General features: G+C 38.1%; 1 protein-coding gene across 1 annotated transcript; it reads right to left on the minus strand.

Annotated features, from left to right (window-relative positions):
- Window positions 1-1,687: 1,687 nt before the first annotated feature.
- Window positions 1,688-7,457, minus strand: arf1 (ADP-ribosylation factor 1). Its single transcript, XM_084731324.1, has 5 exons — window positions 7,337-7,457; window positions 4,748-4,922; window positions 4,476-4,586; window positions 4,178-4,302; window positions 1,688-2,661 (listed from the first exon to the last, which is right to left on the minus strand). The coding sequence occupies exons 2-5, from the start codon at window positions 4,890-4,892 to the stop codon at window positions 2,506-2,508; spliced, it is 537 nt and encodes a 178-aa protein (XP_084587450.1). The 5' UTR covers window positions 4,893-4,922; window positions 7,337-7,457; the 3' UTR covers window positions 1,688-2,505.
- Between the last annotated feature and the right edge of the window lie 17,344 nt (window positions 7,458-24,801).

Below are 24,801 nucleotides of genomic sequence, written 5' to 3' on the forward strand. Positions count from 1 at the left end.
TTTGGAACACGATGCAGGCATCAAATATATATATATATATATAAAAAACAAGTGGATTAGTTTGAAACTAAATATCTTTCCTTTGTACTGAATTCAATTCAATACAGGTGAAAAAGTTTTAGCAGGTCATTGCATTCTGTTTTTGTTTGTGTCACACAAGATCTCAACTTTTTTGGAATTAGGGTTGTACATATATATATGCTCTGAGTCATTGCTTCATTCATTAAATCTGATGTTTATTGTGCCCAAATTATGTTCTGTGATCATGAATTCTACAGAAGGGCGACACAGGAAAACACAACAAAGTTTCATGTTTCAAAATGTGCCACCTGTTGGTAAGTAGACTTGGCATCTGACTTAACCTTGATGCTCATAGACAGCCAGCTTCTTAAATGTGAGGATTTGCTGCCTTTCTTTGTCATTTATGATAGCACATGAAAAGTCTTTGGGTTTTGGACTGTTGGTTGGAAAAAAAAGATGATGACATTACTTTGGGCTTTGCGACATTGTGATGAGCATATAGTTGTGATGAAAAAGAAAAATCTGATTTTTTGAAATACTTGAAATCATATACAACAGAGAAGTAGTGGAAACAGAACATTGGGCATTTCTGTTTGATAAATAGCTACAACATAAAATTTGTTGACAAATTCTGTTTACTAGCTAATCATATCAGCACTGTTATGTACTTAGAAGTAGTACAATTACATGCGCATGTTTTAGATGCAAATTATATGACAAATATAATATGACAAAAGTAGGAAGACACGGTATATTCCACATATTCAGCAATTTTATTGCATAGATTGAAAGAATGAAAATCAATTGCTGAACCATTTTTATCCACTTTAATTACAGTGCCTTTTCCTCACAATATAAAAGGTTTACATAAAAACAGACAAACTTAAGTAAGAGATTAGCAGAGTTTTCGAATATTTAAGCAGTTACAAATCCAAGACATGTTCAAAACAGTTATAGTAACACCCACACCTTTTAGAAAAGAAGCTTGAAAATAAGAGGCAATGTGTCTTGGATATGAAGACGTATGTTTGGCTCCTGTTTACCCCAATGATAATGTGCTACAAAAGAGAAAATACTGGTAGTAAACATGTTGCTGAAACCTATTTTGTATTGCCATTTCCCAGATTAAAAAACTGCACGATTTGCTGAAGCCTTTAGTTAAAGCTACTACAGGGAACTTTCATATTTTGTTTATTACAGAGGACTCTATGGATAAAAGTGAATGTTTCCACCATAATAACCACAAAATATAGCTTAAAAAACAGTATAATCTAAATAAAACTCTCCTCTTGCTTCATTTTAACTGGATAATGTACTACTCACTGTAACGTTCCCTAGGAGAATGTAAGCACAAAGTAGGTGCATGCGATTTCATTTGCAGAGGCATGAGTATTAAACTGAGACTGTTTCATTACCAGTTAAAACTCCTTGTAGTAGCTTTAAATGTCAGGCCATTGCAATGTGCAATTCTTTTTGATACAATTAGCTAACACAATACACATACTGTTCAAATAAGTACTCGGTGGGGTAATAGTTCTGCTGCAACACTCACTAATAATGCACAACAGTTAACAAGTATATTGTGAAGGCAGCACACGATAAACCTGAGACTCAGAAATACAAAAAATCCAATGCTGACTCAACACAACACCAGATGTGAGATCAATTCAAGCCAACATACTGTATAACAACAAAAGGCTGGTCAGTACAAAGAGTCAATGCCAGTGTTATGGGGGGGCTGGTATACGTAGTCACTGATTAAAGGACAACTGACATTTGATCAACTTACAGTGTAGGACCTCGCTTGTTACTGTGAATTTACGATGTTGTGCTCGTCTGCTGTGTTCCTGCAGCCTGCATGAGCTCCCCCATGTCTGGGGAGGAGGGAGCGGGGAAAACAACTCACTTCAACCATAGATCGCACATCAAATAGGATTCCCACCTACTTAATATCTCGTCTACAGTTCCAACTTGCTATTAGGACTGCTTTAATCATTTTTGCACAATCAGTTGCTTCATAATGCTGCTTTAAATTAACCTTGGTAGCTGCAAGTAGTGAATCTGTGTTTAATTCAGCTTTTAGAAAATTAAAATCCCCCCGTGGATCACTCTCTACAGTACGTGTGACCAGATAATAACAAGTCATCAGGTTGCACTGAGGTCCTGGGGCCAACATGTGCTGGTAAATTCTTATTTCCTCTCTTCCCTTTTCTTATTCAAGGCACACATGGATGTCCGAAACCACAAAGAGAAAGAACTATATGTAAGCTGCCCCATTACCAAATATATTAACAGTTCTATAAAATAAAATAAAATAAAATAAAACAAAAAACTGACAGCTTTACAATAATAGAACACCCCACTTTGAGCCAGCTCAGGGCAGCATCCAGTACTTTTTTGGACAAAGTAACCCAGTTTTCCAACACCTTAAGAGTGACATCAGAGACTGGGTGGAGTAGATTAGCTGTGGGTAGCAGGTGATTTTTATTGGTTCCTGAGCTGATTGGACAGCCAATCCAGTCCTTCATAGAGGCCATCCCCGGTGGTAGCACAGGTTGCCTGGATGTACCACCTTCTGCGTAGTTTGGTAAGGTGCAGCTTGTCTGTGAGTTCGGCTGCATTCATAGCGTTTGGAAGGTCCTACAAAACAATAAACAGTGAGAAAACATAAGAAGCCAACCCTGTGGATATAACAAGAAAAACTGTAGAAAACCATTTATGATATACACAACTTTGATCAAACTTTTTTAGTTTTAGATTTGCTCTGCTTTTATTGCTGTCTGTTTTCTGCTTTTACTGTAATTACTTAACCTTTACAATGGTTATAACTTAATTCTTAATTTATATATTAATTTTAGGTTGCCATCTTTAAGTCTGGTCAGGGACTTTAGATGAAAACTAGCCTTTTGGATGATACTGGCATATTTACAATAATGTTTATTAATATATACTGTCCCTGAGAAATAAATACATTTAAATAAATAAATAAAAATAAACAAGACCCTGATTTAATTCAATTAAATACTGATTCAGTGATGGATATTCAAGTTACAGTGGCAGGTTTGCTTAATACTAGTGTATTATTCAAAATATTAATGTTTATATTAAGAACTGACTCTCCTGTGTTTACAGTCAACAGTCAAACAGATCAGGTCTATTTAAAAAATAAACCTGGCATTTAGGGTTGAAATAATGTCTGTCAATCATGTACAGTTCAAGTACTGGATTTCTAAATGTTTTCACGTAAAAGAAAAAAAGACATAAGACATAGATTGTTTGTAAAGGACTGCTGGCTCAGTCATTTAGTGGTCAGTCAGCTGAGTCCAGGAACATGCATACCTGAGTGACAGATTTTTGAAGGTAATACAGTTTACCAAGGTATTAGGGAGTAATTTTCAATACAGATAGGGAGATTCTGTGTTGAGGTGATGTATTCTAGTGCACAGCACACACCACCAGAAGTCAGTCTCTCTAGAGGTGGACAATGCAGCTGAGCTAAGAAACACGTTGTCTTGGGGACAAAGTTGCAGGACTAACTAGTAAAAAAGACAAATGCCTCTTCCCCCACCACAACTGCCTTCCTGTTTAGTGTGTCTGCATGTTCTTTATAGCTCAGTCTTCATCAAGCTAGCAGCTGAACATGTGAAAGCATAGAATCTGTAAAGTTTCCCCAAGTATGCAAGTACTCCAGCCTTGGTTCATCTTCAGAACCGTGTAGCCCAAGTCACTGCACTTCATGGCTGGAGGAAGTTTCCTAAACCTGAAGAGGAGGAACAAACACTGGGGTATGGCCTCACACTGCAGATCAGGGGAAGCCTCATACATCGAAAAAACGCGTTCTCACCTAGCGGGGGTTATTTTTCTATTTTTTACCTAAATTATGGCAATGCTTGTCATGGAAACAAGCCCATGCAGAGTCTCTTTCTCTAACTGCGTAAGCACTTCAACATGGAAACCCAGGAAAAAATAAAAATAAAAATAAAAAATAAAAAAATCACCATATGGACATGAGCTGTGAGAGGATTTAAGCTTCATGCATCCTCAAGAAAAGGCATATTTTAAAAGAATGATCACGGGATTTTATGAATCGATATCAGCTGAATTAAATGAAGTCAAATTATTTTTTAAACCCAGCCCATTCATAAGTATGACTTACCTGTTTGTTGGCAAATACTAGCAGCACAGCATCACGCAGCTCGTCCTCACCCAACATTCTGCTGAGCTCTTCACGAGCCTCTTCACACCGCTCTCTGTCGTTGCTGTCCACAACAAAGATGAGACCTGGAACAAGAACAAATGGGGAACAAATTAGTGTGTGTCCGCACACACACTCATTGTGCACTGTATCTTTTAAATAGAAAGCAGTGGAAATTTTTCAAAAGAGCCCACTACAAAGTGACTGATTTACAGCTAACAAATGTCAGACACTAAGGTTTTGACATAATTGAACGTACCCTGTGTGTTCTGGAAATAATGACGCCACAGTGGTCGAATTTTGTCTTGACCACCAACGTCCCATACTGTGAAACTGATGTTCTTGTATTCTACTGTCTCCACATTAAACCCTAGGAAAAAAAAGACAATCATATTAAAAAACTCATTTAAATGTTATCATTTAAGAGTAATAATGGCACCAAATACATGGTTTCCTAGAAAATAATAATTATTGTGATTTTTAAGACATAACAGCCATGTAACAGTCCCAGGAAAAACAGCATTATTTTACCTATTGTAGGGATAGTAGTCACAACCTCTCCAAGTTTGAGCTTGTACAAAATAGTCGTCTTTCCAGCAGCATCCAGACCCACCATGAGGATCCTCATCTCCTTCTTCCCGAACATGCTAAAGAGACTTGCGAAGATATTCCCCATCGTGGCTGGTGATGGGACCGAGGCTGGTGACTGTGGCCAAAAAAAAAAAAAAACCTGAGGATCGATTCCTTATCTTTGTCTTAAGTGATATTAAACTGAATCTATTTGGGTCAGGTTTCAGTTGGTTGGACAAAACAAGCTATCTGATGGTCTTGCCTTGACTACTTTATATTTCACAGACCAAATTATTAATCAATAATCAGCAGATATATAGACATTGATATAATCATTAGTTGCACCCAAAGGCCTTCCAATTCCTCTGTCCACTAAAAATGCAAACTGTTTAACACTCACACATCTGTACCTATACATATACTAGATGAGATTTCCTATGAAAATCGACTGACCCCAGATTGTGCCTTTAATGTAGGGCTGGGCGATATGGACAAAATATTAATACAGTGAGATTTTTGCTAAATAATCATCAGTAATGTGATATAATAACTAAGTGGGTAAAGTCAAATAATAGAACAGCTAGAACAGTTTCACAATATCCAAAATCTAAGACAATATCTAGTCTCATATCACAATATTGATATAATATCAACACATTACCCAGCCCTACTATAACATATTAACTCTGGGTGTCTGAATTTCAATACAAAACTGAAAAATCAATTCCAATAATCTAAATCAAAGGCAGACTCTGTGATTCACCCAGTATTTTTTTTTCTCTCTATCCACACCTACATGTGGCATCCGGTCTGTGTCTGAAGTTAAAACAACAACAACAACCAAAAAAAAACAAAAAACTTCAAAGATCACATAGTGTAGCTTCCTGGTTGTTAAATGAAATGGTATCTTAATGATATCATAATCTTAAAATCAAAAGTCACATCCAATCGTGGATTTGGACAATCATGACACCCCTAGAATTAACATGACATTTCCAGAACAGAGGTAAGCATCTGTTTTTCTTATGCTGATAACATGAAAATGATGTAGATAAAAAAATACAAACAAGAACTCTAAAGACGACAAGGCACAGATAAAGAATGAGAACTGTAATAATAAAATGAATTGCAACTAACTGTCAGTTACTTTCTTGAATAACTGTTAAGTCATCTGGTCTATAAAATGTCAGAAAATTGAGAAAAATGTTGATCAGTGTTTGTGATCAGTGATGTCCTAAAATGCAAACCAATCATAATCAATTTACTGTCGAGAGTAGTACAGAAACCAGGAGATACTTTTAACAAGCTATTATTGACAATTTGGACTTTTTTTTCCTTAAAAAATATCTAGCAATTATTTTTATACTTGACAAATAATCGATTCATTGTTGCAGAGCTATTTTAAATGCTTAAATCATCAACAAGCTGTTGAAACAAGTTAGATAAAAATGTCAACAGTCACGTTTTGCTTGCCAAATAGTGAGCCCATGTTTATCTGTACTGTTGAACCTCAGATCTAATCTAATTTTTTCATCTCCATCAGCAGCATTTATACCTGTCAGCTTCAGCACATATTTGCCAACAAGTTACAAACATTTAACCATTGTCAGCATGTGTTACCTTTTTTAAAAAATATTAATCTTAAACATAACATTAGCCTAACAAATTGTGATGGGTTTTATAATGTACAATAAAGCCCCCACTGCCATTTATAAAAGGTAGCAGGTGGTTAGTAGGATTAATTAGTACTAAGAAGGGCTGCATGATTTGATGAAAAAGTCACATTGGGATTATTTTGACTGAAATTGTGATTTATTGCAACTGCGATTAATAGTGCAGCCCTAGTATTAACCAGTAACTAGATTTTACCAAATAGCGAGCCCAAATCTATGTATGAAAGTAAAATAATGATTTGTTTCAAATTATTTATTGATAATTAATAGCGTTTACAACCTAATTTCTAATCTATTTTGTGCCATTAGGGAGACGTTTGAAAGGGTTATTTTACTGTAAAGCGGTACTCAAGAGGTAAAAATATTAAAATAAACTAAATTTAAATGAAGTAAGTAGCAGTCGTGCCTTTTTTTTTTTTGCTACTTAAGACGCAAGACGGCTATTTTGACATTTAGCAACGTGAACAACAAAGTTAGCTAAGCTAGCTAGTGTGTTAGCAGTTAAGTGCAATGCTAATACTTGTCCGACCGGTTCAGTTTTGACAGCTTACTGAAGAAACAACCTTTAAGTATACTTAGATTTTTTTTTTTTTTTTTTAATTAACGCCACATTTTGTTACATGCCAAGTTGATACAAGTCTGTGAACACGAGTATAAAACATGGTAAAAAGGAAAAGTGAGAGAAAGTCAGATAAGTCAAAGCTAATCGGTAAAGTTTGTTCGTTCAAAACAGCAAGTCGCTGTTTTCACTCGGCGTGCTGACTATTAAAGCCGCCGGCATACTGACAATGTTGCTTTCAAACGCACATTTTGTACGACTACGTTTAGCCAAAACGGCAATAATCTGGGATAATTTAAGTGTCTTTTATATACTTACAAAGTTGAGATGTTTCCTTCCTTCTTCAAGGCGTTTCCTTCCACAGGAAAATGGCGAAAACAGACACGTCAGAGGTTCCGTCAAAAACTTCCGTGATCATCATGATGGGACATGTCGCCCCCTGTGGCTGAGGGGGGTAACTACAGGCACCAGCTCCATTGTTAAAAGGGACTGTAGTGTCATTTATGAATGTAGATCATCATTCAGACTTCATAAATGATGTTTTTTTGCCCCATTGCCACGTCTATCCCACTTGAACTTCATAATTTACTGTATTTTTGCACTACTGCTATACTCATGCCATCTATAGAGTCCTCCTTTCTCTTTGCATTACAGCCACCTCTACAATGCCTTTTGCACAGGTTAATGTGATGATAATGTGTTACAAGACATTTATTCCTTTTTATACTGCTTATAAATCATAAACTGGGGTATTTCAAATACTGGTGAGGAATTATTTCTAATATTGAATTCACTGAGCAAACATCATAAACCCCAATATTGTTGTTTACATGATCAGCCAAACAAATTCATAATATTTCATCATCATCAATCATTTAACCCAACATGATCTGAATACTTGAGCAGCGGAAACTTGTTATAGTTTGACTTCATGTGATGAACATGCAAATGGACAGATACTGCCCACTGAGTTATATAGTATGTGAATACTAGATGATTTGGAGGATTATCATGAGATTTATGTTTGTCCTCATAACTCTTTAAAAATCTAGAATATATAGACATTGTTTTGCAAGTCTCTGAGCTCTGTACCAGCTGCAGCAGTGCTATCATACTTTTGAAATTCAGAATATTTAATGTTGTATTTTATACATTTACTGAATAGTTGCCACATATGCAGAGTCGGGTAGTAATGTATTACATGTAATCAGGATTACGAAAAACTGTGTAATTGGATTACAGTTGCATTGTCAATAATTATTTGATTACATTTTTTTCATGATGACCAATTCTTTATTAACTAATGAAAAATACATTTTATTTGCAGTGAAAATGTTTTGAGATGTTTAAAAAGAAAAAAAAAATATTGTGGAACTAAAACTTTTGTGGCTGCATTCATTTTTTTTTTTTTTTTAGTAAGGTGTAATATTTTCAATGTTTGATTTCAGTAACCGTCTACATTTCAAATAATCTGACTGAACCCTGCACATGTGATATCATATATAGCCCAAGCTACTTTGCAGCAATAGAAAAGTAAAACTGCAAATAATATATTATGTAGAAAGATAAACTACATATTTAAAACCTTAAACTTCTGAACAATTGAATCAGATAAATTTGAGGTCTAATGTGGATCATTTTAGGGGATCCTGATATGAAACAGCATTGATATTCCTTGTATAGTATATTCTAAAGGGAATTTTAATGCTGTTTCATGTCATTCATATGTGTTATTGCCCTGTGTATTCAGCGTCTGAACTCTAGATGGTGCTTATTAAGTGGAGATGTTTTACTGCCAGAGGAGCATCCTGCTGGTGACCTGCAGTCTGTAAACTATGCAGATTAAATCCATTTCAAACCATGGAGGTGTTTGTTTTCAAACTCTGCAACTTCCAGTTCCTTTAGACCCACGACAGCATCAGTAAGGAAAAGTCTGACCACATTATTGTAGGGCCAGTTGAATTTTAACCAGGGTCAACTATGCCTGCTACCCCCAGCAGAGGGGGCAGCAGGAGGGGAGAAGGGCAGGAGAGAACAGCAGGAGGGTAGAAGGTCTATAGTTGGTGATGGACCACACAGTGAAGGCTCATAATACTGTCTCACTCTGCTACCATAATTTGTGGTTTTGCCCTGCCAAATGCCTGAGAGATCGCTTTCAGCATATTTTCACAGCAACTGCTGTCTTTCTGTGTGTGTGTGTGTGTGTGTGTGTGTGTGTGTGTGTGTGTGTGTGTGTGTGTGTTGAAGGTGTTTACTGAGAGGCAATTGTTAAGATTCTTGTAAATTCACACATTTAACTTTTCAGTAGCAAACTGTCAGAGCTCTAATCAAACATAGAAATGTTTTAAATCCTGATTTACTGGAACAAAGCCCTGAACATAGCCTTTTCTCTCTCTTAAGCCCCTCTGTCTTTTGCAGATATTGATTGAATCCAAAAAACCTTTCAATAAATTAAGGCAGTAGGTCTTAGAGCAGTGGTTCTCAAACTTTTTTCAGTAATGTCACTCTTTAGACATTTTTTCAGCCAAGTACCACCTGACCACTGCAGCACATTTTCAGTTACATAAAGAGGTACAATACAGCACTTCCCCATCAGTATCAGCTGGTTGTGGTAAACATTAAAACATTCTTCCTGATACTGACTGTTTTTTGTTGGTTGTGTTTCTGCTTCAGCTGTATTACTGCTGTTTAAACCAAAAATCAGTTTCCTTGATTTTTGTCTGTCCTTCAGAACCAAACGAGGCTTTCTGCTCACAGTGAATGTGATTGTTTTTGTTGCTTTCTTCTTCTGTAAGTTGGCAGTTAGTGATTTTTTTAAACTGGGAATACTGAATATAAAATGTTGCTTAATTGGACTTAAATTTATATTTTTATTGATCTTACTATAGTATATATTTTATATTATTTATTTATTTATTATATTATTTAATATAGTATTATTCTGTATGCTGCTGGACCTGGGTAACGAATGTTCCTTGATGTTTTTAACATGTTTGAATGACAGTAAACTAACTGAACAGAACTGAGCTGATAATTATTTTAGGAATTGTGCATGACTGATAGTTTTAAAGTTAACATTTCAAAAAGCAAAAACACTGCAGTGCACTGTCTTTGCAATCTTGCAAAAACATTTTATAAACAACACTTTAAAGCAAACACAAGGAGAGACCATTGAATTGTAATGTGGAGACCATTGTAATCCACATGGACCAGCGGATTATGCTATAAAATAATTAAATTTCTTGAATGAATGATTTTTCAATTGAAAAAAACACTGTATATTATCACCTAATGGTACAGTTCCCCTTTTTCAGCTGAAAAATCATTCGTTCAATGAATGATGTCAGCTTGTAGTGTGACCCGATTGGTCCATGTGGCTTACTGTACCTTTTTAAATGGTCTCTCCTTGTGTGTAAAGTATCCTGATGAAGTTTGTTGAACTGAAATGTTATTAATAAAATCTTGGATTGAAAGTTCAGAATACAACGTGTACTATGTGGTGCTTTGTATTATAGTCCCATGGTTTTCTCCCAGGCACCTGTCTACTTACAAAGGTGCAAAAGTTTTATTCTTTCAATTAACATTAACATTTTTTTTTAATTCAAGTACCCCTGCAGTACTCCAAAGGACCCCTAGGGGTACTAGAACTCCCATTTGAGAAACACTGTCTATCATATTTCCAAAATGTATACAATACAACAAATACTACAAGTTGTTTCATCTTGTTGCAATGTGACAATACAAAAATACCACACTTGCTTTGTGGATGTCTCTTTCTTTTAAAGTATGAAGACCAGTACATACTGTCTTTCTCTACCTGGTGTTTAGTAAATTAGATGTTTGCCAAAGTACTGACAGTACTGTACTGACAAGTCTGGAAAGTCACATCTGCATAACAAAGTATTTCACTTTCCCCACTGTGCTGATTATCTACTGATTATCTAAAGCAAGTACATTTTCAGAATTAATCAAACGTAATGCCATGCCAAGATTCACCTATATTCATTGTCTTAAAAACAAGGTTATGCAAGTAAAACCTGTCATTCAACTATCACTCATCACTAAGCATCTTTACTTTTAGTGACTGACTTTCCTATTAGGTTTTGGACCGATATGAACCATCATCTTAAATTACAGCACAAAAACCATAAACAGCATAGAACAGGAATCTGCAACCTTTACCACCAAAAAGCCATTTTTGGACAAAAGAGAAAGAAAAATCTGTCTAAAGGTGCAACTGTTAAATTCTCCATTTTCCTCTGAGATTTTTCCATTTTTGGATTTGGCATCCATAGCTAGCCAAGAGAAACAAAACTTAGAGGAAAAGGCACCGAGCCAAAGACGTGGGCTATGACACACATTTTAGTTGTATTAATATCAAAATAAATGAAATTAATTTTTTTCAAATTCAGTGTATAGGCCACACATTTCACCAGTGAAGAATGTTAAGCATCACTTTTTTGATCTTTACCAAAGATAAAGGAAAATTAAACTGTTAAAAAAGAACTTTTATTCATGTCCATATAATTTTTTGTTAGAGCCACAGGGAGCCACTGGAGAGGAGCTGAAGAGCCACATGTGGCTCCAGAGCCACAGGTTGCCGACACCTGGAGACCAAGGGCATGAACTCTGCACTGTTCTGTATTTCCTCAATTCAAAATACTACAACTATTAAACTTTCTTTAAGAAATAGACGGTATATAAAAAAAAACAAGAAGTAAACTGTAGCCATAAACTGTTTTGTTCCAACATAGTTAGGAAAAACTAAGCTCAACCCACCACTCTCCTCTGTGTCAGAGCACAGGTGCAGCTGCTCAGGCGTAACAACAGGTGAGATAAGGACAAACGTGCAATATATGCTGTCAAAATCGTATTTTATAACTGCTGCATCCTCTACTGTAGCCAAATCACATATCTGTAATCTGAGACAATCCTTTTCCTGGTGTATTATATCTACAGGCTAAGATAAATTGTAATTGTTGTCCTCTAAGATGCACATTTTCAATTCAAATGCAGAGATAATACTCAGAAATCTTAAAAAAAAATCTCCAACAGTAGCTGACCGCTTTTCATTTTAGGAGGATTTCAGCTAAAATCTTGACAATATGATAATATTCATCTACAACGTACCACGTAGTGAGCCGTAGATACAGTAAAGATCCCAGGGGTCGTGCTAATCCACCTTTCCATGCTCCACAGGCAAACTCAGCGGTAATATCCATTTGAAGGACTGTGCTGCTTCCTCCTTTCTCCTTTTCGGCTTCATATCTCACTGGATACTGACAGTTGTGATGTCTGGACAGAGGGCTAGAAATAGGACAGTAGGGGGTGTATATATCACGCACACCCCCCTCTCAAACACACACACAAACACACAAACACAAACAAATTCTGATGGCACCGCTTGTGTACACGCTTAACAACTTTCTCCCACACATGCACAATCATGCGCACACACAGACACATGCGTGCACACTTTTTTTTTTTGTTAAATCCCTTCTTTATTTGTGTCAAATGTGTCCCAAAAACACCTATCCCCACCTAGGGGCCACGACCCCTGAGAGCCAGCTACTGCAAAGCTCAAAGGACTACATTTTCTGCAGGAAAAATATGGTTATGTAAAGTTTCTATGCAATCTAAATGGACTATATCATCACCTGAGAGACGTTATCCAGGTCGCTGAGTCATTCATGCCCGAATAAAAGTAAATTTGGGGGTCATAAGCAGTTTGTGAATGGAGGACGGATGCCAAGGCTTCGCAGTAGGAAATGGGTAAGAATCTCAGTAGGGGCCTTACTCCCCTCTGAGACAAGGCCTAGCAAGGATAAAAACGCTCAGTAAGGGGCTTGGGAACGCTGATCTTGTGTGTGTGTTTGTGTGCAGAGGAAGAGAATGTGTGTATGCATAAGAGAGCAGTGTTATCTACAGATTTGTGAGCCTTCATGTTACACTAAAGAATTTATCTTGGATTAGGAGTTTGCGTATATGGTGTGTTATTTCAATAATCATAATAATAATCATGATAATAGACCCACATTATGAAATGGCCCACGGGCAACCAATAGACTGCTGTGTGAATCGTACAAAGGAGCTGGTTTGGGCAAAGCAGCGCTGGAACTCAGATGGACAGGCATGGGATGCCTCCCTCTGCGTCTCATGTACTGGATTATGGGTCGGGCAAAATCCCAAAGGAGGTGTGAAGCAGGAAACAAACCGAACATTATTACAACGACCAGCATCGTTGCCATGAGAGGATCCATGCTGGCTTCATCCATTGGCAACAAGTGCCACTGGGCACCCTACCCCACGCCTCTCACAGTAGGGGGCGCCACAGAGAGAGACAGGCTGGGGCAAAAGGATAAATGTGCACCAGTGTCGGCTGCCAATCACCTTTGTATGGTGATTGTCGGCAGCCTGAAAAGGTCGTTAAGGGGATTTACATAACATTTTGCACTCCGCCCCGGGTACATGCGGAAATGTTTGATTCCATATTGAGTCATTACTGCGTGAAGATGGTTCTCATGTATTTTGACAGCGCAGTTTATGGGAACAAAGGCAATGAGGTGATCTAGTTGAAGGGCAATGAAGTGTATGAAAGCCATAAGTTTGAGCAACGAGCAAATGAAAGATGGGAACGTTCATAAGTCGCACCTCTTTTGGATTAATCAGATTTCTCCAGAAACCTGCTAATGCAATATAAATTTCCTTCATCCTTGAATCCACAAATGATCTTTAACGTCAATTGTACATATGATGTAATGCAAACACTGATGACCTTTTCACTCCTTCCACGACAACTGCTATAGTATGTGAGGGAGCCATTGACGTTGATGAGAGATGTTCTGGGACATCCGTGACAGATGGTTGAGACAAGCTCTTCAAGGACGCACTTCCTCAGAAAGAACATTGGGGGCCTCTGGCGTGGGAGGCGGGGGGTGTATTAAGAATGGGAATCGCTGGCTTGCAGGATGTGAATATACTGGCAAGGTGTAAGGGCACACATAGAACACCACGTCCATGCCAGGGAACTGGATTTCCTGGTAAAGGATGACTTGGTTGGACGTGAGGTTACCATGCTCCATTTCTTGAAATTCCCAGCACCCTTTAAATGACCTATGTCTAGGACATTTCACCACCTTATATGAACCCAAGAACACTTTAAATGGTGTAATATCTGAGGCTATGTCGGCTCCTCTCTCTTTGAAACTTGCTTCAAGCATCCACATGGGCTATGACGAGCCATTGCAAGATGAAACAATAGTGAGGATAAAGGTATTTCTTTGAAAGACCTTTTTGTTTCCCTCAGTGGGTTGGTTTGAAGTTGATTCATGTTTGCTGTGTATACAGGTTTTTAAGGGTTGTCCCACCCCTGTTCCCTGTTTTAAATCCAGCTATATCCCATTGGAGGAGGCATCAAAGATTAAAGTGTGAACCTGTTGCACCTTGGGGTAGATAATTGGTTGGAATGCACAGCATGTCGAAGCAGGGCCTTGAGGACAACCAGCACCAACCAAAACCCGTGGCATCAAAACCAGGTAGGTGTCCAGATCTGGCATTTGGGATTTTTCACTTGTCATGTTGATGCCAAATGATTTGTAACATCGTCTCATCTTCTTCCTCCAACATTCAGGCAACCGTGACATTGACGAGTTGATTGTTAGTGGCCCTGTGGGCCCTTTGGAGAGGCCTCATGGTGACAGGCCTCATATGCTCCCAAGGTGGTCCAGGTACGGTGTTTTTTATTGCTACTGACAACACTTCTCTCTTGGTTATGTAAGCCCCTCAAAGATAATCCTCAAGTGATTGAATAATGAATTTGGAGACATTTTGAACATAGAATCCAAGTGTATTCATCATAGGCCAAAAATCATAATGAGAGTTCTGACAACTGACAATTCCCCCTTAACACTGTGGTGATTCATTTATTCTGGTAAAGTTAAAATAGATATTCAACATGTAATCAGTGTTATCAACCTACTGTATTACTGGTTACTGCTTTGATAGGGAGGGCTTCTTTGTGTGTGTGTGTGTGTGTGTGTGTGTGTGTGTGTGTGTGTGTGTGTGTGTGGTTGGGGTGTGTGTGTGTTGCTCGACAGCGCACCTGTCTGCCTTGAGGCTGGAAAGACCACAGCCTCTCAGTTCTGGCTCAAACTCGTGTGGTAATGCATTAGAGGGCTTGTCATTGTACTTTATTGAAGGCCTCTGACAAGCTATTTGACACCCTGACAGGGTCAAAGGTGTCAACCTGCTCAGACTGACAGTGAGATGGACACATAAAGACACAGGCGAATTAGGTTGCTACCCGAGTCAATTGCAGGTTGTAGCCCTAGGGCTGCTCCGCCAGTAAAGCCCGGATGTAGTCACGTTTGATGTGCAGACAGAAAACAAGAGATGCGTAGATCACTTTTCAGCATTTAAACCATATTATAAAAATATATAACCTCATCTTTGCTTATATATTTTATTCTGATATTTCCCTGATGTTTTTGTGTTTGGTTTAGGCAGAAAGAAAACTCTGTGGAGCTTTTACATTGTGTGAGTGGGGATCAATACCTGAAGAAGCGGCAAGGTGAATGGGTAATGCCAGCTCCATGTGATGTTTAAATACCAACAGAGGCTTAAAATAGAAAGATAGAAATAGAAAGAGTCTAAGAAAGGATTTTTCCAAATATTACAAAAGCTACTAACTTTAGGAATCCTATCTTATCTTCATCCTAACTATGCTGGGGGTTAGGAAATCTTAAATATGCAATACAACATTGCTTATCAACTTTTATGTCTCTTACTGAGCAACCAACACTATTTTTTTCATCTTGAGAGTTAAACAACTTTGCAACCAGTGGCTTTTTATCACTGAAACATACTAAGATATGTGTTATAAACATACAATAAAAAAAAAAAAAAAAAAAAAAAATTGGAGCTAAAACAACAATGGTATTCAACTTTAAGGCAAATGGGTTAGAGGTTTTTCTTAAATCTGTAGAGAAATATACTGATTTTCCTTATTTTGCTAAATAAAAGACAGAAGGATAAAATAGCAGACCAAAAATAAAATGCTAAGACAGCAGATAAAAAAGTGTAAAAGCAATAAATGAATGAGCAGCCACATGGACTAACAAAGTATAGCTAATACTATTATTAGCTACCATTACTGCTATCTTGGTAGAAGGTTAGCCACTACTTCTGGTGGAAAAGTGAAAGTTTGGTCAGCTTAACAGTTCTAAAAAACAAGTTAGCTAATACTACTGTTAGCTAGTGAGTAAGTTAGTCAATGCTACATGTGGAAAAATGCAAGTTAGGTTAGATTCACAGTTTTCTTAAGGTTAGAAGAGTTTGGGAAGTTAGGAAGCTTGTGTAATGCAATTTTCCCACCTTAAGTCAGGATAGGAACATTGACTTGGGAACGATTCACATGTAATGGCTTTTATCTAATTATGGTTACTAAACCGTTAAGATAGGATCTGCCAGTTAGAGAGATCAAATAGAGAAAAGATACACATGGGAAACAAACTATAAATAGTTATATATCTCAATCAAGGGATGTTTAACACATAATGTCACAATAATTTTAAACATTGTGTGTACACTTGTGTATAAAGATGTGAAGAGCGATGGACTTGTAAGGGCCACAAAACGGCAAACAATTTAGCTGAAACTTCACAGGATGGAAATAATGGCACAATGAATTCTAAAGTCTCAAATCCTTGTTAAGACCCTCCATCTTTCAAACTAAACTAGATCACACCAAGAATCTCCTATCCCTTTATCCTGTTTAGATCCTCTAATCCCTCAGCCATTTTCCATTCTTTCTCTTTTTCCCCATTTCAAATGGCGACTGTTTGGTTGTCCGGCATTGGAACGTTGAGAATTTGTCCTCTCAGTGAAAGGAAAGTAACTTTATTGAAGAAAGGAAGAACAGCTTGACAGAGCCAAGAATGCTACGGATCTGTTTAAGTCCCATAATGAGATGTTTTCTCTTCTCGGAGCTTGTATTGACATGGAGACTAATGATTTCCACAAAGTAATAGATTGAGGGAGTAATGCGCAGGGGTGGGAAAGACAACACGAAGTGATTAAGTCCCAAGATGCTCAGTGCCTCTCTTTGTATGGGATGTGAAGAGCCTTAATGATATCACTTCTCTTGAGCTGACACACGCAGAAGTTTGCACGTACCTTCATCTTCCAGCAAATGTGGAGCTAATTAACCAAACATTTCAAAGAAAAACATGTGTTTCTTGATCACTACAAATGCAGAAACACATATATTCACTCAAGAACTGCTAAGGGATTTTTAAAAAATGACAGGACTTGCATGAAACTTTCCTGGGGTCCAAGACCTTCCAATTAGGTACTAATGTTATCTATATTAACCCTTCGCCCCTTCCCTGACTTAGCTTTATTGAGGGAAGGCCAAGGGGGTTGGGGTTGCCTCAATAAAAACAGCACTAAAAAGCAATTACAGTGCTGTGAAGAATGGGACTTGTCAGTAATTTGCTGTCTAAAACCGAGGAGATTGCAGGTCTGGGGCCGATTGGAATTCTGAGCCTGCAGTGCAGTGTGGGAAAAGCAGTGGGAAGGCAAGCACCACCCTTTGTGAGGTAATTACTGGAACTACCAGAGGCCAGCGCCAGTCCCTGCTAATGATAACCCCGCTCCTCTCCCCTGCTAGCCACCTTGTAATTGATATACCCAATCTCACTCACTCAGGACATGTCCACAATAATGCAGATTAATTTTTACATGCATCTTTTTTTTTTTTTTAACCTCATTTTGATTTTCTGCCCACAGTAAGCTGATGTTTTAGATCACTAAGAATGCGACTTCAAAGGCAAACTATGCAGGATTTTCCCCCAGAACAATGCATAGACTCATACAAAAATAATCCATCTCAAGCATCACCTACGACCCACCAGAAGTGTGTGGTGGTGCCTGCAATTATAGACTCCATCCTCAGCCAGTACCTTCCTATTTTCTCATTATTTACTGATAATTCCTACGTATTCTACCTTTGAAAAATGTGGATACATTTGAGAATAAAAACAAGTATGTGAATACATATATTAAGATAATATTGACTATAAGCATTTAGCAATATGATTGGCATTATGTGCAATATTTACACACATACTATAGGTGATTCAACAAGTACACCAACACTTAATATCTGTCACACACTGCACTCAATGCTATATTTTGCTGCTGAATACTTTTGCACCCTTGTTACTTTTGTTTTACTTGTATTTTACTTATGTATTGCTTATTTTTGTACTTTTCTGTACTTTTGTTTGCTAATATCTGATTTCATTCCTGGCTGCTGTTGCAATTTCATTGTTCTTTGCACAATGACAACAAAGTTTTTGAATCTTGAATTAAACCAAATTCTCTATCCAGATTTACACAAGTTCATACACTGGAAAGGAAGAGAATGAAAAAGTCTCACCCTCACCTTCCAAGCATCTAGGAACCTGTGGTGGCTTTGAAACTCACGGAAAATGCAAAAGACCACAGTGTTTGGATTGTCTGTTCTGGGCCACTGTAGAAACATGCTGGTGCAACACGGATAAGGAGCAGAACGAGAGGACCAGGATCTCTGTGGAAGAGGACCAGCTCCCTCTGGAGATATAAACGGCTCATTCTAAGGCAACAAGAACCCAGTGAGTCTTATTTTCAGGTGATTATACACCAATAAAAACATATTTATGAATATTATATTAAATTTCTCCCATTTTGCCATTAAACCCCATTAAGTCTTACACACTGGTGCTTTAATCTACAGCAATACTAAAGATTTTTATCAGATTATTCTATGTACGTAGTGTCACTGTCCTGTGAGATCTTTAAAAAGTCACCTTTCATGAAAAACAGATCTGGTTTCAGCTTTGTGACAATACATTTTCTTGCTGACTAAAAAACAGAGGTGGGGGTGGGTGGTTCAGGCTGGGCCTTATTTCCTTCAGGTTTTTGCAAAAGAAAATTATTAAAGTTTCATTGATTACTGTAGAGCTTTATGGAAGCTACACAGGCTGAACTTGCTTTGGCTCTACATCTGGGGATGGACACACAGCAAAATCTTAGGGCCTGATCCTGTTTGTAGCAACTGAAAATTATTTGTAAGTTTCTAATTGTATAAAGTGAGAGACACATTATTATTATATAACTATATAATTCCCCAAATTAATATTTGGGGATATTAATATTAGTGAATCTGACTGACACTTCTTCTGGAGGTGCATACCTGTTCATCCTACCTGCTGAACAGCTTTGAGCCACAGAAAGGTGAAAAGGTGACTAATGAGTGATCATGCCTGCCTCCTCCTCCCCCTCTACAGCCCTAGCCCACATCGATCTGCATGATGACCCCTTGTCAACCTCCAGGCTCGGCACCTCACCACCACCAGACTACCAGACCACATCTTACGGCAGCATACCTGAACACACAGGGCTCCCCTGAAAACCTTAAACTGAGGACTCAGAGCTGTCTGTGTGGCAATGCACACACACACATGTGCAAACACACACACACACCTGTAGACTGTGTAGTGCATTAGTACGTCTCCCATATCACCCCCCTCCTTCTTTCCTTGTTATCTCCCCAGTTTGACTAATGTTCTCTTATAAGTACAGAGGTGGCAAAATTCCTTTGTTGGCTTCAACAATACAAACAGGCACTTCAAAAGGGGATAAGGCTGCTTTACAGGTGTCACATCTCTTCTGATGATGGTTGTCTTCTTTAGAAATCTGCCAGATAACCCATCATCCTCATTCAAGGCAGGCGACATACTTCGCACGTTCCCCTCCCTGGCTGTAAAAGAGAAAACATAATGCCATGATTGCTACAGATGTTAAGATGTTTCGACACGGCCATTAGGGAACAGTTAATTTTGTGTCAGCGCATCAGAGTTATCTGTGGAGTATTATTTTGTCTGAGTCTAATGTGTATCCAAAAGTGGTGAATAAGTGATTAGTACTGTGTGATAAACAACACGTTGGTGAATCCTAAGTTAGAATTTAGTGGCTGAAGTGTTGGCTGAAGGTGTGAGCGCTGTCAGGATCTATTTATTTAGAAAACAGAAGTGAGAAATCATCACTTACAGACCATATAAAAACAGAACAAATATAAATAATGTCTATTTAACATTGTGAGGGGGATTAGTTTAAATTCAGTGATCGCCTGCAATAGTTTCTCAAATTAGATTGAAGCCGTATACAAAAAGACATGTACAATAAAATAACTGTTACAGGGTGCGCTTTATATCATGAGAAACACCTGATAGGTCATCAAAATTCAAAATGGCAGCATATGTAGACAAAGACACTAGCCATAATGTAGCTTTTGTTATGTTTTCATGTTGTGAGATTTTATTTCAGAAAATAGTTTTTAGGGGTGATTTTATGTTGTATGTTGTTTTTGTGTTTGTATCCTTGAGGATGCATTGCCCAGATAAACAATAAAAACAGGGACAGTCATTCACAGATATACTACATAAACAATAATATAAAGTTGTGAAATGCTGATTACTCTTTATATTGGTCTTAAATGTGTGTTACTGATTAATTCATCAGTGTACCCTTATTTTCAGGGAATTTCTGTCTGCAGTGACTACAGAAAAAAAAGAAAGAAAAGAAAAAAAAAGTGGGGTGGGCCATATATCTCTAGTGATACAGAGTGTAAATGGGGAAAATAAGGTGGAATATTTCCAGTGGCGTAGATTTATCCTACAGCTTGTTATCATAGCTAAATGACACTGTGATTCCTGGTCCCAAGAGTAATAATCCTGGACTTTTGATCAAATGTAGTTTGGTCTAATTTGAAAGAACACCAGTAGGATCTACTTAATATCTGATAAAAACTTAGTTGTGACTGATCCATGTTTCAGCTTATTTCCAGGATACAGAATGTTAATATTTTCTAATATGTTCACAGAATTTTGCTGCTTTTGATGCTCCTCTATTTTTATGTCCTACCAAAACTGTTTTTCTTACAATATTCATACAACAAATATATTTCTACCTTTCTTCTTCTTTTTTTAACCTGCCATTCTGGAAGGCCCGATGTGTTAAAGGACCAGTGTGTAGGCCCTCTCTAGAGCCAATATTTGGTTTGTCTGTTCTGGGCTACTGTATAAACATGGCAGTTCAATATGGCAGCCTCCATGGAGGAGGGCCCACACCCTCTGTGGATATAAATGGATCATTCTAAGGTAACAAAAACACAACTATTCTTGTTTTCAGGCAATTACACCAGTGAAAACATACTTATGAATATTATATTCAATCTGTGTCATCTTCTGGCAATAATTCCTTGTGAAGTCTTACACACTGGACCTGTGAATGTGTGAAACATATGTTCTAAATCCAAAAAGGTGATCTAATCTCAGACAGAGGAACACACAGACATCAAAAGACTGGCTTCAAAGTCAGTTACATAATGAAATGCCCACACACTGTACTGCACTCCCTTCTGTAGCTCTGTTTTGGCCTGTCACCTTTGGTGTGTTTGACCTATAAACAAGAAGAGCTTTGAGAATCACATTCTTTAAAGCTGCAGTCAAACACATTTCATGTTGAGCTGTTGGAGCAGCTGTGTCCATCAACTTTGCACTTTAAAACTCAGACTTTTGCACACAGATTGAACATCAAATTTAACATATGACAGGCATCAATAATCATCCCAGATTGTATGTTTTTAAGTTATTTTTTCTGTTCAATTGAACATCAAAAGGCCCAAGGAAGAATGAAACAGAAGCTGGCTGTAACCAAAGTGTGACTTCTGTGGGAGTATTTGCATCATGTCGTCTGAGTGTGGGCTTTTGCACTACTCCACTGTATATATGTCGCTCCGCTCTGCCCCACAGCAGCATGGCTGTATTGAAATGCATGCAGAGGTCTCCTGTGAAAGTCAGGGTGAAACTCAGGACATAAAATAAAAAGAGGACACTGATTGCAATTAGGCCCATTGTCTCCCATTTATATGGTTATTGGGTGGTGCCTCTTGCAGTCTGGTCGCGTCGAAGTTCTCACAGTCAGGATGCCACGTCCCTCACTGTGGAGCCGCCGTAGCCTCCTCTGGCAACTATCTGCTAACAATGTTCATCTCACTTTGGTGACAAAGCTACGAGGTGGGTCTGGGCTTAAAGGGAAGGGCCCATTTCCTTCAGCCGAAAGGACAGCGTTGCTGCAGGGCCGGAGTTTCTGTCCATCCTGTGATCTGTTTCATGTTTTGTACTTGTTTTCTCCCATTCAGATGGTGTGAAAAGTGTCAAAGGTCGAGGTGTGGAATGAGCTGCTCCCAGTCACTAAACCAAACCTGAACCTGGCTGGCTCCCAGGAGTTCATACACTCCAACAATTCTGTATTCATTTCCAGGGGTTAGATGCCATAGCATTTTTATATAAGTCTGGGAAAGCAAGTACACCCAAGTAATGAGGTTTAGTCATAGGACAAACTGTGAAAGACGGCTTAAAATATAGTTTGATGTGGGGGTGGGCAAGACTAATGAATCCGCATGAATGAGAACGGAAGGGTATCACTTTTTGTGGTGCTTCCACTCTGGAGGGGGTGTGTATCAATCTTTCTGAGAGATAATGGGGTTAGATAGCAGTGAGACCTGGCCTCTGGTGGTGACATTGTTGCAGGGCTCAAAGACTATCAGGGGTCCAGAGGCTGAGCCGGAGCACTGGTGGGTTCTTTTCACATCCAGCCTCTAATCTATCTTGAGATCAGGTCTTTCTCTTCAACAAAGCTCCATCTATTTCTAAACTCTCATCACTGAGATTTTTTTTCTGTTATTATTGTTTCTCCAAAAAGCACAGCTGGCTTCTGCCGTCTCTCAAAGGAATCAAATTACTAGTCCAGCTTTATTTTCTTCTTCTTTTACCATCCAATGACAAATCCACAGCCCATGTTTGGGTATTATGGCCTAAATCTGTTAGTCTCCATGACTGACAGCTCGTCCGTATTCTAAGTGTGTGACTCTGATTACATTTTTCATGTTTTGCTTCAGAAATCGAAAGAGGGCATCAGTGCAATCTGTGGTAGGTTGCATTACTGTCTTCATAATGAGACAACAGCTTCAGCTAGGCAGTTTTGCAGTTAATTCATCGGCCCTTAGGTATTTTACATGGCACACATTAATACAGTCTCCAACATCAGCTGCTTACTAGCTAGCTTCTGACGTGGTGGAAGTTCAGGCTGAGGCCAGGAAAATTGGTAAAACTAGATTTGCTGGTATCTCACAAATGCAGTAGATACAGACAAGAGCATAACATCATACCTGGGAAAGTCACATGAAGTTGTGAACTGAACCGACCTCTTTTTCCATTCTTGCAATGCTGTTAGTTCAATCAAAGACAATACAGACGGACCTTGAATTACCATACAGCTTAATTTTGACTACAGCACAGGCAAGTTGACACATTTGGCAACTTGCATTAACACAGAACAATGTTCAATTGCTACAGCAATGGGGTTATATTTTTTCATTAACTAACAATGAATAAAAAAGTCTTACCTTTGGGAAAATGGCAGTCCCAGAAATAGGTGGTGGCAGATGATGATTTGTCATGTCACGTAAAATGCCTTGGGCAGAAGTGTAAGGTGATTAAAGCCAAAGACCTCTCACCTCCCAATTAATGAAGTTTAGCAACTTTCTGCATCTTTGACTGAAAATACAATTAAATTCTACTTAGTGATTCACAGGTGATTTTATTCAAAATGCAACTGCACTTAGTCTTTTTTTTATGTGTATGTTACCATTATTTATTGCCATTGATAAGAGGTTTTCCACCTGTTCATGTCACCATCAGCTGAGCCTGCCTTCACCACTACTTGTCCCTTGATTCAACATCATTCAAATAAATAAAATACAACACAAGACAGAATTTCTCACTTTCTTACTGGTTGCCAGTGGAAAAAGATTGTGACAATCAAAACATAAAATATTGCAGTTGCATTATTGTGATATGAAATTCTGTCATCTAAAAATCTCTCACACCTGTGGACTGCAACAAATCATGATTGATGCTTTATACTACACTCTCACACTACTACTACTATTACTTATTGCTATTACACCAGTGATGGTACTCCTGGTACAATCATCTTTGAGAAATCCTTACTATGGTGGCCTTCAGAGCGCCATGCAGTGCAACTTAAAGGTCCAGTGTGTACGATTTAGGGGGATTTATTGCCAGAATAAGTATGTTTTCATGAGTGTAAATCACCTGAAAAGCAATAATCATTGTATTTTCATTACCTTAAAATGAAGTGTAGCTATCTACTCTGTTCCTCTGAGGCTACCATGTTACAAAGCCCAGAACAGGCTAAAGAAAGCATAATTGTTACTAGTAGCACAAATGACTGAAACAACAGAATTTGTTTCAAGACACTAAAAAGTGATGAATAGTTTATTTTCCAATAGCACATGGGAGAAGTTAGCATTCGGGGCTCTCTGTCAGAAAGAACAAGAATCTTGCCATTTATCCTTAACAATTATGTTGTTCCTTAATCAAAAAGTGCTGTCTGGTAGAAAGTCTTGAAGGCTAACTTCTCCCAACAGCTTCCCAACACTACTTACAGATAGCTGACATTAATAACTTCATGTTATATACAATACATATGTATATGTATACATTTTCTTAATTTGTGTGGGTTTTTCTATCAGCACCAGTTCTCTTGAGTCTCCCATCACCTGCTTCCATTACATTTCATGACCAATGTCAGTCTGTCTTTCACAATTCCATTCCAACACATAGTCCCCTCACCATAAAAATGGACAACAATGT

The sequence above is a fragment of the Lutjanus erythropterus genome, chromosome 12, assembly GCF_056507025.1.
Source record: "Lutjanus erythropterus isolate fLutEry1 chromosome 12, fLutEry1.hap2, whole genome shotgun sequence".
NCBI lineage: Eukaryota > Metazoa > Chordata > Actinopteri > Lutjaniformes > Lutjanidae > Lutjanus > Lutjanus erythropterus.